Source organism: Girardinichthys multiradiatus, chromosome 4 (genome assembly GCF_021462225.1).
Source record: "Girardinichthys multiradiatus isolate DD_20200921_A chromosome 4, DD_fGirMul_XY1, whole genome shotgun sequence".
NCBI lineage: Eukaryota > Metazoa > Chordata > Actinopteri > Cyprinodontiformes > Goodeidae > Girardinichthys > Girardinichthys multiradiatus.
Genome location: NC_061797.1, coordinates 378,131 through 395,854, shown reverse-complemented (window position 1 = coordinate 395,854; position 17,724 = coordinate 378,131). Strand labels below are relative to the sequence as shown.

At 39.9% G+C, this 17,724-nt stretch overlaps 1 protein-coding gene across 1 annotated transcript in view; it reads left to right on the top strand.

Annotated features, from left to right (window-relative positions):
* The window catches only part of tpcn2 (two pore segment channel 2), a 133,918-nt gene that overhangs the window by 6,901 nt on the left and 109,293 nt on the right, over positions 1-17,724 (top strand). The window contains exons 2-3 of the mRNA XM_047363241.1: positions 10,562-10,617; positions 11,276-11,352. Coding sequence (XP_047219197.1) covers positions 10,562-10,617; positions 11,276-11,352 — 133 coding nt within the window. The remainder of the gene's footprint in view (positions 1-10,561; positions 10,618-11,275; positions 11,353-17,724) is intronic.

Below are 17,724 nucleotides of genomic sequence, written 5' to 3'. Positions count from 1 at the left end.
ATGACTGACTTATTGTGAACACTCATGGAAGCTTCTGGCCTTAGCTCAGCCTCAGAGCCAGTCTCTGTCAGAGGTTACTTCAGTTCACTGGCAGCTGTGTTCTGTTGCTATGGTAATTAATGAGCGCCCAACAGCTGCAGTTTCTCACTCACGCAGCACCACACTTTGTGTCTCATCATGGCCTGGCTTTATAACATGGTGGCACATGCTCCCGAACTACTGCCCATAACTCGGAAACCGTAAGGGCTATCGACGTCTTTCTTGGACCGTTTTTCTCAGAACGGACAGGGGAACGAGAATATTAACACTTTTTTCTTGAAAATATAATATTAATGGCACAACACTAGGTGAAAAGAAAGGGAAAAATTGAGAAAAACACAAAAATGCCTAAATATGCTAATACCTCGGAAACTATAAGGGCTATCAATTTGATTCATGCACCGTATGAATCAGCAGGCCCTGGTGAACAATCAAGGAGCTTCTCAATTTTCTACAAAAATCTGTCTGGGAGGTGTGACCCTGTGAAAAAGTGGATCATTTTGAGAATTGTTAACCCGAGTGAAGGTGAATTTTTCACTGTCAAACAAACCTACTTCACAAGGAAACGATAAAAGGTGTCCAAAAAGGTTTTGGACCGTAGGTATCAGCAGGGATCGGTGAACAATCCTGGAGATTTTCATGTGTCTACATAAATCAGTGTAGGAGATGTGACAGTGTAGAAAAATTGATAATTTAGAAATTTTTTGATTTCAACATTTCAAGATTTTGGGAAGGACAGATTTGGTACTCCTAAACAAACCTTTTTTATGACAAAACGATAATATGTATCAAACAAATTCCTTCACTGTGAGCGCCAGCAAGGTCTGAAGATGAATTGGTGCAAAGCTCATGTCTCTAACTTGAACGATTTACGAGAGACGGCGATTCGAAAACGTGAGTTTAAGGATTTTTTGCTCTGATTTTTTCTGAAATTCCTATAGATTTTCCATTCAGGGTGTGTTGACTTTGCGTTGGTCCTTGGCATGTTGCGTGAAATCCGTTAGTCCCACATCAATGAGGGTGAAATGTTCTGAATCGCGAAAGAGCATCCTACGTTTTGATACATAATTTGTGCCAGTAGAGTGAAAATTGAGTGAGTGAGGAGAGTTTGTTCGTTCTTTCTCAAGTTATTCAAAAACCTAGAGCGTACACTCTACCAACTGACAAGTTCCACCATAAGATTACATTATAAAATCAAAAACGTCAAAAATCTTGCCTAAAATCTGAATCGCGATTGTAGAAGAACTGTAATAGATATCAAAAAGCTGAATCATTTGATGATAGCTTAATGTCTTGTGAACATTTTATAAGTTGAATGGTGTTTCTAGCTGAAAGTATGATGGTCTTATCATCATAAGTCACAGAGTAGTGGTTTCATTCTGGTTCTGATAGAGATTGGAACTGGTTCTGATGGAAGCTGGTTCCTGATTCTGACAGAAGGTTCCTCCTGGATCTGGTGAAGATTTGTACCTGATTCTGATAGTTTGGGCTTGCTTCTGATGGATGCTTGTACATGGTTCTGATGTAGATTTGTTCAAGGTTCTTATTGAGATTTTTGCCAGGTTCTGGTGGAGTTGGGACCTGGTTTTGATTAAGATTTCTTCCTGGTTCTGATGAAGATTTGTACAAGGTTCTGATGGATGTTTCTTCCTAGTTCTGATAGGTTTGACCTGGTTCTGATAGACTTTGGACCTGGTTGGGATGGAAGTTTGTACATGGTTCTGATGAAGATTTGTACCAGGTTCTGATGGAGTTTGGGTCTGGTTCTTATAGAGGTTTATTCCTGTTTCTGATGGAATTTGGACCTGTTTCTGATACAGGTCTGTTCCTAGTTCTGATACTGGTTTGGACTTGGTTCTGAAGGATATTTTTTCCTGGTTCTGGTGGAGAATCCCTAACTGGTTCTGATGGAGATTTCCTCTTTGTTCTGATGGAGTCTGTGTCTGGTTCTGATAGAGACTTGTTCCAGGTTCTGATGCACTGACAGCCTATATGCAAAAGTCTATGAAATTGCTTTTTAAATGTAATCACTGTTGTCTAGCTGTTGGAACAGCAGTACATGCTGTTTAAGTACTCAACACAAAATGGCCGCCATGTAGTTGCTTCCTATGAAGATGGTCAAAGGGTTAGGGGTCGGGTCAGGTTTAGGCCATACAAATGAATTAAAATGAATGGAAGTCAATGCAAAGTCCTCACAAAGACCGAAAAAAACTTGAACCTGAAAAATAAGTTTGTTCAAAAGAGAAATATTTGAACCTGAGAAATTATTTTGAACCTGCCTCAAAAAAATGTGAAAGCTGAAAAAAAAAGTTTTGCAACTGAAAAAAAAAAAACAGATGTGGAACTGGAAAAAAAAAGTTCAAAACTACTTTTCAGATTCAAGTTTTTTTTCCGAATTTGCAGATTTTTTTTTTCTGGCTTCACACTTCTGGCCCTGTTTTGGCGTGGGGGGGGCGGGGCCTCAGATCACGGGGGTGCGGAATCATTACTGACAGCTCAACACTGCAGCTGAACAACATATTCCCAGCTGTTGCATTCAGGGACCGTGGGAACTGGAATTATCTGTAATACATCATCGATATTCTATATATATGTGATTGGTTTTGAAAGATAACATGCTTCACCGATAGAAGCAGCTTACGTGAATACACGATGCGCATCTCAGAGGAGAAAATATGATCTTGACAGATTTGCACAGCATTTTAAGTCCGTGATGGTGATTTCCCATGCTCTCAACATCAAGCTAAAGAACCGCCAGACTAAGCGGCGGGAATGAAACCAAATGCAAAACGAGCTGGTATTTTCCGAATATTCTTGCATAATTAAGCCTGGACTTATTTTCCCATAGACTGGACTCGGGTTTCGGTTTCTGGTGCATTTTTGATCAAAACGTGCTTTGTCTTCATTTGGTGACTCAGCCAGGGGCAAACTGGCATACGGGGAAAGCAGCCCATGTCAGGTATATATATATATATATAGTCAGTCATTTTGTACTGCTTATTCCATAGTGGGTCACAGGGAGCTTGTGCCTATCTCCAGCAGTCTATGGGCGGGAGGCAGGGTACACCCTGGACAGGTCACCAGTCCATTGCAGGGCAACACACAAACAACCACACACACACTGATTCATACACCTAAGGGCAATTTAGAGTGACCAATTAACCTAACAGGCATGTCTTTGGACTTTGGGAGGAAGCTGGAGTACCCAGTGAGAACCCACGCATGCACGGGGAGAACATGAAAACTCCATGCAGAAAGACCCCAGGCTGGGAATCAAACCCATGACCTTCTTGCTGCAAGGCAACAGTGCTACCAACTGCACCACCGTGCAGCCTGGTTATATATATATATGTGTATATATATATATATATATATGTATATATACATATATGTTGAGAGCATAGGAAATCTCCAACACGGACTTAAAATGCTGTGCAAATCTGTCAAGATCATATTTTCTCCTCTGAGATGCGCGTCGTGTATTCATGTAAGCTTCTTCTATTGGTGAAGCATGTTATCTTTCAAAACCAATCACATATATATAGAATACCAAAATAAAACTGCATTATGAAATAAATACATAAATAAATCTTTAAGTAAATTAAATAAATCTTGAAATGAATTAAATAAAATAAGATAAAAAATTATTTCCACTTAATTATTTTGTTTTATTACATGGGGATATTTATTTATTTCATGGAATATTCATTAATAATTTATCAATAGCAGTATTTATTTATTTATTTATTAAACTTTAAATGAAACTGCTCTCCATAGTCTATCCCTTTCTTGAGCGTTCTTGATATTTTTGTTTTGTATAGGTTACACCTAATAATATTCTTTACACATATTTTCACATAATTTACATAATGTTTTATTGTAAATATCTCTTCATTATGATTACTATAATTATGATTTTTCAAGAGCTTCATTTTTTTGGTGCCCCCCATAAGCAGAGAGTGAGATACACGTGAGCGGCACACCGGCGCTGTTTCAGTCTGGTTTAGTGTTTTTGAGGAGGGTATCTTGGACAGTCTTTATTCATCTCCTCTTCTTAGGCCAAAATAACTGAAGTTAAAAGAAGTAATGATTTCAAGATCTAGCAGTCAGAACAAACACAATTAACCAGAGCCTGACTTTATATATAAAGTAACAGAAAAAAATGCTGTACAACAAATAAATTAGGTTGCAATCTGACGCATATGGAAAGTTTTGTTGATATTAAGTATGATTGGGACAATTTCTGGGCCTAAGCTTTGAAAATTGAAGTGCATAACTTTCATTTGGATCATAGAAACAGTGAATACTGTTTATACTTCTAGGTAAGCTGCAGATGTAATGAGTAGAGCTGCAGTTTACTAGATACTGAAACCGACAACCTTCCATGGCCAAAGTCCTCCTTTTGTTTCAGTGGTTGTCTTGTGACTTTATAAAAACTGTCATGACAAATTAGTAACTCAAATGCATTGAGTTTGTTTGTTCATCATTCAGCTCAGTTGCTTCTCTTCTGACATTTTATGTTGACTGTTTTGTTACATGGACAGAATTAAAAACACACTGAAACATATGATTTATGGCTAATTAGGGCCTCCATCCACCGGCAGAGTGTGTGTGTGTGTGTGTGTGTGTGTGTGTGTGTGTGTGTGTGTGAATGCATGGGAGTATATGATCTACCTGAATGTAATAGAGGAGTGGGAAACACAGCATGAAGTGATATATCTCACCCTTAGAAAAGAGCCAGGATGGGCGTTGCAAGGTGAATGTCAGTGGGAGGGGCCAAGGAGCGGGTTGAGTGTCGGCAGAGCTGAGAAGAGGAAGTGCTGACGTGGCAGAGTTGGAGAAGAGCTCCCAGAGAAGCTGAGTAATGGATGATATTGAGCACTGGAGAGAATCCATGGACAGAATGAACGAAGCAGGGAGGATTGAGGGACAACCGAAGTAGAAGAAGACATAGAAGCCTGGGTTGCCAGATGATCACTCGGAAGAGAAGCTGCTGCCGGAGACGTCCGGGTTATGTAGCGGCGGGAGCCGGGCTGCAGGCAGGACTATCTTGTTGATGCTTAGAAGGAGAATCGAAGCTCGGCGGGAGAGCGCGGAGATCCATGGTTGGAGGTCCTTAAAAGCGAAGCCTTGAAAGGGTGATTGGCTGAGGAGGTCTTCCAGATTGAATTTTCATCAAAACTCCATTCCTCCCATGATGCCCTCTATAGGTAAGTGAATTAAAGCAGCAGGAATGTGTCCTATCATTGAGTTAATAAATAGACTTTGTTGGAATTTTTGTTTTTTTTTTTTTTTTTTATATAATATATATATATTATAATATAATATATAATATTTTTAATATAACACTTTGTAAAGGCACAATTCAAAACTTTGGATGTTATGCGATGCTTGAATATGTAAAGTAATGGCAAATATCTAAGAATTACAATTGGTCAGGTTTAACGTTGACATGCGAATTGTAGGTCACTAAAATATAATATGTATTTATATTGAAAGTTCTATGAAGGAACTTTCAATATAAATATATTTTACACTGTAAATTATCGCATTAAAAGAAAGGTCACTTTCCAACTGTGGAAAAAACAAGGCTGAATGAAAAACTCAAACAAGTCTGCACAGCATTTAATGAAATTGTATATTTTTTGTGAAGCACAAACAAAACAGAATAAACGGTGTTGGAAATTATTGAACATCCTCAAACCTTGTTTGATAGATGTGTTTTATCTTCAGAGGCACCCACTGCCAGCATGACACACCATTCTGTGATGCACTGAGTCAGCAAAGCACATGGGTGTGTGTGTGTGTGTGACTCATCATATAACTCTGGAATAATTGAAGTCACTTAACAATTGCATGACTGAAGTGTGTTCAACATTGATTTTAACTGTTATTTCTGTTTCAAACAGCAGTTCCAGCTCCCTCGAAGGTCCAGATTAAATCGAATAAACCACCTGAATACAACTAATTACAGTTAGAAACCCCTGGGTAGGGGGAACAGGGTACCCTGTTCTCAAAGCAGCCTGCAGACAAAATGTTTCCATTGCATACAAATACATGCACATTATTTATAACTGTATAGCACAATGTTGTAATAAAAGATAATTCAGTTACTCTCCAACAGCAACAGTAGCCCAGAAAATGACTTTTTCTACTGGACTGGGTAATATAAATTTTAATTTAGTTTTTATTTATGGCAAAACACAAATTATACAAAGACATTTAAAATCCGTTCTTCATATCTATAATAGTTATATGCAGTTGCAAACATTGAATCAGACTCTTAACATTTCTCCTAATAACACAAGAAAAACAGCTAACTTTGCAGCTGCCTTTTTCACATTATTCAACAGTAAAATAGATTTTCAGCCATTTCAGATCCAAAACAAAGCTACAGTTTGGCGACTGTTTGAAAAATGTACATCAGACATAAACACAGCTGCAAAAACAAGGTGTAACTCATGATCAAATACAACTAGAAGTCCCTTTGTTTACTTTGTAAAAGTGCACGTAGGGGTTGAAGTGTGTTCGTCTTTCCTTTACTTTCTTATTTTCTTGCAGGAATTTATTTGTGCACAGTTTCTTAAGCATTTAAATCAAGTACAAGTCTTCATTTTGAATGGACCATTGCAACACCATGATTCTTTCATTTTTCAGTTATTCTGTTGTGGAGTTGCTGTTCGTTAGCTTTAGATCATAGTGTTTCTGCAAAAGTTGGGTTAAGACTTGTCAATCAAAACTATAAATCCCTTCAACCAATAATCTAACCACACAAATCCTAATACATGACCAGACAATAGAATGATCTACCAAACACAAAAACTAAGAGTGGTCATGTATAATGACGCACATAGGAGCTGAGCCATTCTGTATGCTCCAGGATTTCTGGCATGGTCATGGGGAAGAGGGGTGTGTGATGCATTCAGAAATGTTAAGAAAAACTGAGCTCCAAGCTAATTAGTTGCAGACCGGCAATGGTTGCTGTTGTAGACATGGCACTTGTGTCATAATTTGGTTTTTTGATGGACCAATATGCGGGGAAGGACTCCTGAAGCTCCAGGTTTGAAGGTAAGACGAGCCTTTATTTTCCATGGCAGGACACAGACAGGGTAGCAAGCACGCAGCAGGAAACACACATAACATAAGGAACCAGCGGGGAACAAAGGAAACAAATGGGCTTAAATACAAAAACTGAACAGCAGGGGGAACCAATGACAAAGGTGACAAGACAATCAGGGGAAAACACAGAACAGGTGTGGGCTTGGGGTGCAGAGAGACTGAAAACAAAGGACCAGACCAGGTAATTCAACAAAAACACAAGCAGGTATGACAACTTGTAGCAAAGCATATATCTTAATAGATTAATAATATAATAGGTATTTCTCCCAGCTCTAATTTACAAGGCTATTATGAAACAAATTGTCACACGATAGCATGATTCAAAAAAAGATTTTCTTACTTTTGAAAAGTAAGTCTTTCTTGACAAAAATGTTGATTTCTTTGTAAAACTCCTCTGTATTGGCCTTCAGTTTATTCAGACTTTACGTCTTGATTGATGTGAGAACAAAATATGGAAATCTTCCTGTATATCTTAATATGTTTATAGGCAAAAAAGACTTGTTGCGGCTGGAATAGTTAGAAAATTTGTTTTTGCTATCTTAGCCACAAATGGAAGCAGTTCTTGGGTAATAACATAAGCCAATGAGTTCTGCTTTCAGTTAGACAAAATCAAAGTATTTACCATATTTATCAAGACTATAACACACTAACGAGCTCATTAATCTTTGTAGAAACTAAGACACTAAAACAGGGATGCAGGTAGGGGTTTGGGGGTGAGCAACTGTTGTGATGACAACAAAAATTATGTGTATCTTTTTTCAGTTTCTTTTTTTTTTCGGTCAGCTTAAACACATTAATATAACATTAATATAATATAATGGCTAAAAGCAACATAGTGTAACATATAGTCTGCTTTTAGTGTTTTTACTCATTTTAGCTAATCATTGACTGATCAACTGAACAATACCACCAACAAGGCAAGTCTCAGTCTAGCATAGAAGTACTTTAATAATCCCAAGAAAGGATTACCCCATAATTATACTGGACAGGAAGCGTTGTTGCTTTATTCTTCTTCAAGAAGGAGAATGATATATCACCTAAAACCAAAATAATTAAGGGCTCCTAAATGTTAGCAATTTAAACAGTAGAACTAATTAACTGATCATATTCAAACTGATCTGGAAGTGCATTTCAAATGCCGGGTACACCCTCGACAGGTCCCCAGTCCATCACAGGGGAACACAGAGACATACAGGGCAAACAATAATGTACACACACTTACACCTATGGGCAATTTAGGAAGATCGATTAGCCTAACGGTCATCTTTTTCAACTGTGGGATTAAGCCAAAGTATCCGGAGAGAACCTACACATGCACAAGGAGAACAAGTAAGTCCATGCAGAGGGAACCCAGACTGGGATTCAAACCGGGGACCTACTTGTTGCTAGGCACCAGTAATACCAACTGTGCTAAACATTATCAGCATCTGACTGAGAAAATACTATAAAAAGGATCCGCAGTGAATAGTGTGTTCTGAACAAACAGAATTTCCCAGTCTTAGCTGCAATAGAAGTGTGGCAGTGCACAGCAGTGTTATGTGTTGTGCTTCCTCCTGACCCACATGCAGGTAAACTCTCAGGAGACAAGAATTAAAGTAGAAATGTTTTATTGCAAGACAGGTGAATAGTAGATGTCTGGTCCAGCAAGGTCCCTTTATCACAGGGAAATGGATCACTGTGAGAGACAAGGACGAGAGATAAGCAGGGCACAAGATGACTTTCTACATTCCAGCGTTTTGGACTTTCGCTTTGTGACCGAGACTTTGCTGTGCACTGGTGAGTTCAATGTCTTTTCAGAACTTTTGCCGTCAGATTGCTGTTTTTAACGCTTCAAGAAGATCTGGTAGAGGCAAAGAAATATTAACGGTTTTTAAGAAACATTTGAACTGCAAACAGCTCCATGCTTTGAAGTGCTTCTATTTGAGCTGAGTCTCTCCCTGACGGTGCTGTGCTCGCTCTGATCTACAGACCACCCAAATTCAACAAAGCTTTTCTGACTGAATTCTCTGACTTTTTAGCTGGAATATTGCTCAAATATGACCAGGTTTTAATTGTGAGGGATTTTGATATCTATGTGTGTTGTCCTGAAAATCCGTTGGCTTAGGAGTTTTTAAATCTTATACAATCTTTTAACTTTGTTCAGGGTGTTTGTGGGTCCCATTCATCAACAGGGTCATAAACTTGATTTATATTTGTCTTATAGTTTTTCTGTTTTTGACTTTTTATTGGGGATGCTGTTTTAGTTTTTTGGTCACAGACCTGTTTCATTTGTGTAAAATGTCAAATCTCCGCTCCAGCCAGGTGTTGTAGGATAGTTAACTCTTCCAGTACTGCTCTGTTTTCCTCTGCCTTAACCAATAATACTGTTGCTGACTCTGAATCTTCTGTGTGCTTTTGTACACATGAGCTGCTCTCATTATCAGGAGTCTTGTGCTTAAACTCTGGATCCCTTGGTCCCATTAAAGAGCAAGTACCCTAAACTCACTTCAGCTTCGGTTAAATGAGTCCGCCCGAGTAGCCAGGCACAAAAACTGAGAACAAATGAAAAAAGGAACAAAAAGGTTTTTTTTTATGTTAAAAATCTTATCAAACCATTGTTAAATCATTGCCTCAAATTGTCCCAATCCCCATGTTCTTTTTAACACCATTAACTCTATTTTAATCGTGCCTCAGTCAGCCAACATGGAGGCCTCTTTGGATACTTGCAATGATTTTGTTGAAAAGGCTGAGTCAAGCAGGTAATCGATTCCTAATTCTACAGTTGACCCTTCTGTCTTCGTCCAGTGCTCAGTCTTCAGTCAGTTTGAGCCAATTTCTTTTTTCATTTCTCGAGGACGTTGTTGGTCATATGAAACCCTCAGGTTGCCCTGCTGACTCTATCCCTGCATTGTTTTTTAAAAAGAAGATTTAACTTCTGTTGGACCCTCTTTAAAAGCTATTATTAATAGCAGTATTGCAACAAGTGTGGTCCCTGATACTTTAAAGAGTTAACGCCAGCAGTAACTCTTGTAATGGCTTCATTTTGGAGACAAAGACAGCTAAACAGATAGGCTCTAGGCTTGTTGTAGGATAAAAATGGTACACAGAGTTGCAGCAATTGCTGTGTCTCATTTGAGATCTTAGATGTTGCAAGTTATCCTCCAACATGTCTTCAGTTACAGAATTAAGTTTGTTTTGTCTACATTTACACCACTATCTATTTCTTTTTTCCCAGCCTACTCCAGTGTGCATCAAGGCAAAAACAAATTCTTAAATTCAACTCACCAAGTTGCCAGCGAGCAGCAGCTCCTGGCCAGACTTTACTTTCTGTATGTCGTCAGAAAGCATGTTTTCTGCTGAGATCTTTGTGAATTCTGCTTCTCCAGCTGAATTCTGAAAGATTAACTGTTTCTTTTTCTCCCAGATAAGGAGGTTCTTCGCATCCAGCAGGCAGTTGTTTTCATTGAAGATGCCATCCATGTGAGTGCACTGATTGTTTATGAATGCGTTTCTTTTGTAAATCTGAAACGGTTTGTAACGGCTTCACTCTTTTAGCCATAACAAAAGCATGGGGAGACACAGATGCAACCAGTGAAACTCTTTATTAAGCCAAAACATTACAATAATTAGTGTCAGTATCTGTAATCAGTACTGACTGTAACTTGGACCTGGTGGAACAAGCAGGGCAGAGCCGCTGGGCCCTCGATGATCCTGCAGGCTGATACTTCAAGTGCAACTTGTAATAGAGCACAACATAAGATAGACAGTATTAAAGAAGCATCCCCACATGTTCAAAGGGAAGGGACCGCTTTTCAGTTTTTCCTTGCTAATTTTGTATGTGACATACGGCTTTATCTTGCCCATTATCCACCTTCCAGCCTTTCACCAGCAATGCTTCCAACCACTTGTTTATCCACATCCCTTATATAAGGAGCTTTTGTGTAAAGTTACACACATGTATTACATTTGCTAAAAGTATAATGATTTAGTTAAATACTGTTGTGGAGCAAAGCCCAACTTGTGCATATCAGAAGCGTTTCTGTTTTTTCTTTAATCGGTCTCAGCATCTTTTTCCATTATCGCAATGTTTTATTGAAAATGTTTTACTGCTGTATTGACAAAGTCTGCTTGTTTGCAGTACCGCTCTATCAACCATCGGGTGGATACCAGCTCTCTTCACCTGTATCGATGGTACTACTCAAGGATATGCCAGTGGTGAGTTTACCCTTTTCACCAGCTGCTCAGATTCCAGACTTTCTGCAGACGTTTAAGAAGTATCTATGTTCATATGTTAATGTGGCATTTGTTCTCAGTCAGAAGTACTTTTATTTAAACTAAGGGAATAAGTTAGGGGAAATTGATTTCAACTGAGGGCTGCTCGATGTTGCAGTTGGTAGCAATGTTACCTTGCAGCAAGAAGGTCTTGGGTTCAACTTCATGCCTGGGGTCTTTTTGTATGGAGTTTGGATGTTTTCCCTGTGCAGGCCTGGCTTCTCTCCAGGTACTGGCACAGTCCAAAAACATGACTGTTTGGTTAATTGTTCTCTCTCAGTTTCCCTTAGGTGTGAATGGGTGTTTGCATGATTGTGTGTCTCTGTGTTGCCCTGCAGTGGCCTGGCAACCTGTCCAGGGTGTACCCTGCCTCTCTCCCGCTGGATATAGGCACCAGCCCCCCTGCAACCCAATATGTAAGAAGCGGGTATAGAAAATGGATGGATGTATTCAGTCCGTCAATCGATCAATGTATCTAGTCGAAATCAATCAATGTTTATGTACTCAGGTATGTAGGGGGAGCTAGGGTGCTTTTCAGGAAAAAAATATACTTACAGATAACATAAATTGATAAAATGTGTCTGACCTTTGATTTTTCAGCGTTCATTTCCATTTTGGGTTTATTTGGTATTATTTCAATGGCAAGGGTCGCCAGTCAAATGAGTGTGCATGTATATTGTTAAACTTTTGACTTCCATGTGACTTCATCCTAGAATCTAATTGGTTACCTGAAGATTCTCTTCTGGGTCAATAACCCCTAGCTTTAATTACTGGCAAGACTGAAACACTTTGCTTGATAGAATAAATTGTTAAATGGTTAAGTGATTAAAAAACTGTTCTCTTAGACAGATCAGTGTTAAAATCACCACCAACTGTATGGTAATGACTTCTATTTTCTAATAAATTCCTTGATAAAAGCCAATCTACTTAGATACCCTCTCTCATTTTCAAGAGACTCCATTATTTTGATCAAGAAAGATTTATAAAGTCTTAATTAGATAACCATGCATCTTGCAAACACAAAATGTTGCATTTGCAAGCAGTGTCAACAGCAAACTCCCCCAACCGAAGCTGTTAGCAGGTCCAACACCATCCTGTTCTGCAACACCACGGTTCGAAGAGCTGTGACTTCTGTGGACAGTCCTGTAAGAGCTTTTGTGGTTGCATTAACAAACAGTCCCAGTCGATAATCTATAGTTTTCAATCTAAGCATGTTCTTTCCTACTCCCAACCATGGGAATAAACTTAGCAAAATCTTATTCCCTGTTGATCTATGCTTGAATTCCTCAGGAATATCTGATCCCCACACACTGTCATGTGGCTTCACACAGTTCTCTCTTATTCCCCTTTAGGGAAGGTTGAACTGAAATGACATAAGTGTGATCAGTGACATAAACAGGTGCACAAACACCACTCAAACTTGGAGGCAACTGCAAATAAATGGCAGTTCCACACATCCAGTTAAATCCATTTATTGCATAAATGCCATTTAGATCATGGACCTTTCCCCTTGGTCCAGCTTGGTGGGAAGGATAATAGTAAGTCGTGTTACACATGCACATAGTCCCCACGGACAGGAACTTCTCCCATACCAGTTTTCAAAGTGACTTTAAGATTATACTTTGAACAAATAGAACAAGTATTTACAAAATATATACAAACCTGAGGGTGCACCATTTCTGACCAATCAGACCAACAAGCTTGTGACTTCACTGGTGGCCCATGTGATGTGCGTCCTCACAAAGTAACATCAGGAGAGCTTAGGAGTCTCCTGTCATGTGACGTCCATTAAATTTGCTGCTAGAAATGTAACTTACAACCGCAAGATTCGTGTGAACCCTAACATCCTGGCCACAAGTGACATGTGATGCTCCCTTCAACGCTTTAGCAATAGCACACAGAGACCTGGTGCATGTGGGACGAGCCTTATCCACTGGTTTTAACTTTGTGCTGCAGTAACACAAGACTCTCCTGCCCATGCTGGCTGGTTGCCACAAAACTGGAGAGACTCTGAGGCTTCATTTGGATGCTGCTTGACAATAATAAAAGCCTGCTCTGCCTCTGCATTCAAAAGTAGGGGTGCCTGCAGTTTTCCATGTCCTGTCTCTGTGATGAGTTTTCGTAAAGGAGCTGCAGTTTCAGTGTTGGTCCCCTGGACCACCCTGTGTCTGGAACAGATTTCAGAAGTTGCAGAGCGATTTCAGAATGTGTGTTTTCTCTCCCGTGTGTTCGGTTTCTTTTTCCATTTCTAGAGTAATGCTTAATGATCCCTTATAAAGGAGTTTATAAGTGTCACATTTCGGGCTGTACTGCATAAAAGCACTACCCTGCACAGTCTGCGAATCAGTGGCTTCAACAACTTTTTTGATCATCAGACCCAAATTGTTTGCTTGTTCACCATTTGCAATTTTAAGGTGAAATTTGGATGCATATCAGCATCTAGTTGATACAAAATCTGTAGCTCATCAGGCAATTTAGCAGCAGCCCGTTTGGCCCAATATAAATATTGGACCCACCCACACACAACTGGGGATCTTTAGACTGGTATTTGTCTGGCAAAGGTTTTAACACCATTTCCAATGTGTCTTGATAGCTGTCAATGTCACATACCTGCTCCGGGGATCTTAAGTAAGTGGATCAGCGAACGGAGACAAGTTATCCAAATTTCGTTTCATAACATCAATCAGAGAGTTGTCTTCAGGATGCACAGCACTTCCCCACCACACACATGCATTGTTTTCATCACAAACTAGGGTCTAATTCAACCAATGTGGGTCAAAGTTCTGAGTTCTGACAATCTTGCGGGGCTTAGATGATGTCAGCATATGATCCCCATAGGATCGTCAGGAACCCAAAAGTCCTCCTTCATACCTGTGGAAGCAAATCGTTACCATATTTCAAATGAAAAAGCATTTTCAGAAATGCTTTTTCATTTTAAGAATGTGGCTGCATTGTTTGACTCATAAATGAAATTAGTAATCAATAATCCTATTAGCATTTTAATTTTCTTCTTCAAGACTTAAGGACCATCTTGTTCAGTAGGGGGCGCTGTGCAAGTCCGCATTGCATTACATTGCAAACGTGCCGAGAAATTGATTGCCGAGCTCAATTTGTGGCAGTGGCAGGCAGAACTGGTAGTTCCGGTGGCAGGCTGTGGCGGAACTGCCACCGGAACTGCCAAAGCCTGCAGCAGGGTGGCAGGGGATTCCGCGAGGATGCCAGAAGGTGCCAGACCGGCCGTAAAAGCTTGCCAATGCGGTTGCCGCTGTTTTTGTGGAAGCTAATGCTGATTATCGGCAAACGAGATGTCATTGCTGTTATAGCCTGTTACCTTTAAATAATGATTTCATTATTGATTATTATTTAATAAACAGCTTTAGACACATAACATAAGGTGATTGTATTTACTTGACATGGAAAATAAGTAACACTATGTGTATGTGTGACGTGTTGAGAGGAAGACGAAGATTTATTGCACAAACAGCCGGTTTATTATAGAGCACGAGCGGCTATTCTGAATTGTCACTCTCAGAAAATTATAAATAAATGCTTAAAAAACGCTGGATGTCCCAGGCCATGAGGCTGCCACGAGGATGCCACAGCCTGCCACCAGAACTACCAGTTTTGCCTGCCATTGCCACAAATTGAGCTTGGCCCTGCTGCAATTCAATCAATTTCTCGGCACGTTTGCAATGTAATGCAATGCGGACTTGCACAGCGCCCCCTACCGAACAAGATGGTCCTTAAGTCTTGAAGAAGAAAATTAAAATGCAAATAGGATTATTGATTACTAATTTCATTTATGAGTCAAACAATGCAGCCACATTCTTAAAATGAAAAAGCATTTTCAGAAATGCTTTTTCATTTGAAATATGGTAACAATTTGCTTCCATACATACCAACTTTGATGTGATTTGGTATTTCTTTGGGAAAGTTATTGCATTTGTTCACTTTGGTGTGAATGGCATTTTCATGCCCTGGCCATGCCCCCTAAACATGGCTGAAAACTCATGATTTTGATAGCTTTTAATCCCCCATGCCTTATCTGCATATTGACAAAATATGAAGTCGATAGCTCAAAATCCCTAGGAGGAGTTCATTAAAGTTCAAGGTGAGTAAAAGTGAAAAATGACCAAAAGTTACCTTTTGATCCAATATAGCTGACTTCCTGTGTGTTTTAAGGGATACCCCCAAGATACTTTTTTTCTTAGTTTGAAGAGTTCTACCAGTGTGCCAGATTTCAGATCTCTACGACATACAGTTTGGCCTATTACATGTTTGGGGGCATGGTTAAAATGTTTGGTCACGCCTACTGATGACATTAAAGAACAAAAATGTTCGCTGGGGGACAACTTTGGGTAAAGTAGTGTGCATTTTGGGGCATGACAAAGCCTCCAAATTGCCCTGCAAACACCTAACGGAATAATAAGAAATCAAGCCATTACAGTAGGCCCTTGCAGGCCTTGCTACTCGGGCCTTATAATAATGCTTGTGACTTACAAAAGGCAAAGGAACACAGGCAGTTATACGAACAAGGAGTAAGTGCTGAAAATTGAAATCTAGGCAAGGACGTGGAGCAGGTGGTAGCCAGGAGGAACCGGTGGTGAACAATAAAAACCAGAGGGTATAAATATAGAGGTAGGTTGGAGAACAGACCAATAAACAATGGGAGCTAATTAGGAGAAATCCAGGGCAGCTGGTGAGAGGAAATATGCAGGACAACTAAAGAAATTAAGCTAATTAACATAGATAAGCAGGGATCTGGAGAAAGACTGGATGGAATCTAACTCTAAATGTACAGGAAAACAAGAAGTAAACAATGGGACTTACTATAGAATATGGACATGGAGGAAACAGATCTACAAGGACTTAAACACCAAAACACCCAACACAGAGGAATCCTATAAATTAATCTAAACGCAAGAATGAATCATGAATCTAATCCAACATGAATGACAGGGAAGTGCAGAGAAACAGACAAGAAACTCTAAACACAAACATATGTATGTATGTATGTATGTATGTATGTACGTACATACATATAGATATGGAAAAGACTGAACAAAAATAAGGCTGCAGGTCCAGATCATGTCAGCCCTAGAGTCCTGAAGGCCTGTGCAGAGCAGCTCTGTGGGAATCTGCATCACCTCTTCAACATTAGCTTGGCCCAAAGGAAGGTTCCGGTGTTGTGGAAGACCTCCTGTCTTGTTCCGGTACCAAAGAAAACTCACCCATCAGTCCTCAATGACTATAGACCTGTTGCCCTGACATCCCACATCATGAAGGTCCTAGAGAAACTCCTCTTGGCCCACCTGAGTAAGCAAACAGTAAACCATCAGGACCCCCTTCAGTTTGCTTATTGCTGTGGAGTTGGAGTTGATGATGCCATCATAGACCTGCTTCAACAAACCCACTGTCATCTGGACAAAGCCAGCAGCACTGTGAGGATCATGTTCTTTGATTTCTCCAGTGCATTTAACACAATCCAACCTGATTTGCTTTGTCAGAAACTCCAGAAAACTCAGGTGGAGGCCTCAACAATCTCCTGGATCAAAGACTACCTGACAAACAGACCACAGTTTGTGAGACTGAAGGGTTGTGAGTCTAACCAGGTAGTCAGCAGCACAGGAGCACCACAGGGGACTGTACTCTCACCATTCATCTTCACTCTGTACACCTCAGACTTCCAGTACAAGACAGACTCCTGTCATCTGCAGAAATACTCAGATGATTCTGCAGTTATGAGGTGGATCAGAGATGGACATGAAGCCGAGTACAGGAAGGTGGTGGACCACTTTGTGGCATGGTGTGGAAACAATCATCTCATCTTGAACATGAATAAAATAAAGGAGATGATTGTAGATTTTAAGAGAAACAGGAATAGGTCAAACACTATCTCCATCATGGGAGAAGAAGTGGAGGTGGTGGAGGAGTATAAATACCTCGGTGTTCACCTGGATAACTGACTGGAGTGAAGATGCAACTGGGCCATCTGCTGGGGTAGCAGCATCAGAACCAGGGACTTAGATAAGCTCTACAATAGAATAAAGAAGGGTGGCTCTGTTCCGGGGACTTCTTTAGAACCTCTGGAGATCATTGTGCAAAGAAGGGTTCTTCATAAAATGAAGAACATTATGGAGAACCTTGAGCATCCTCTTCATGAGACCGTTGTATAACAACAGAGTGTCTTCAGTAAGAGGCTTCTTCAGATCTGCCGTAAGACAGACATCTATATGACACAATTGTTGCTCCTTGCTTGGATATCCAGAACATAACCTTCATTTTTCTGTTGTCACTGGGGAGCTGCGTCGTCCC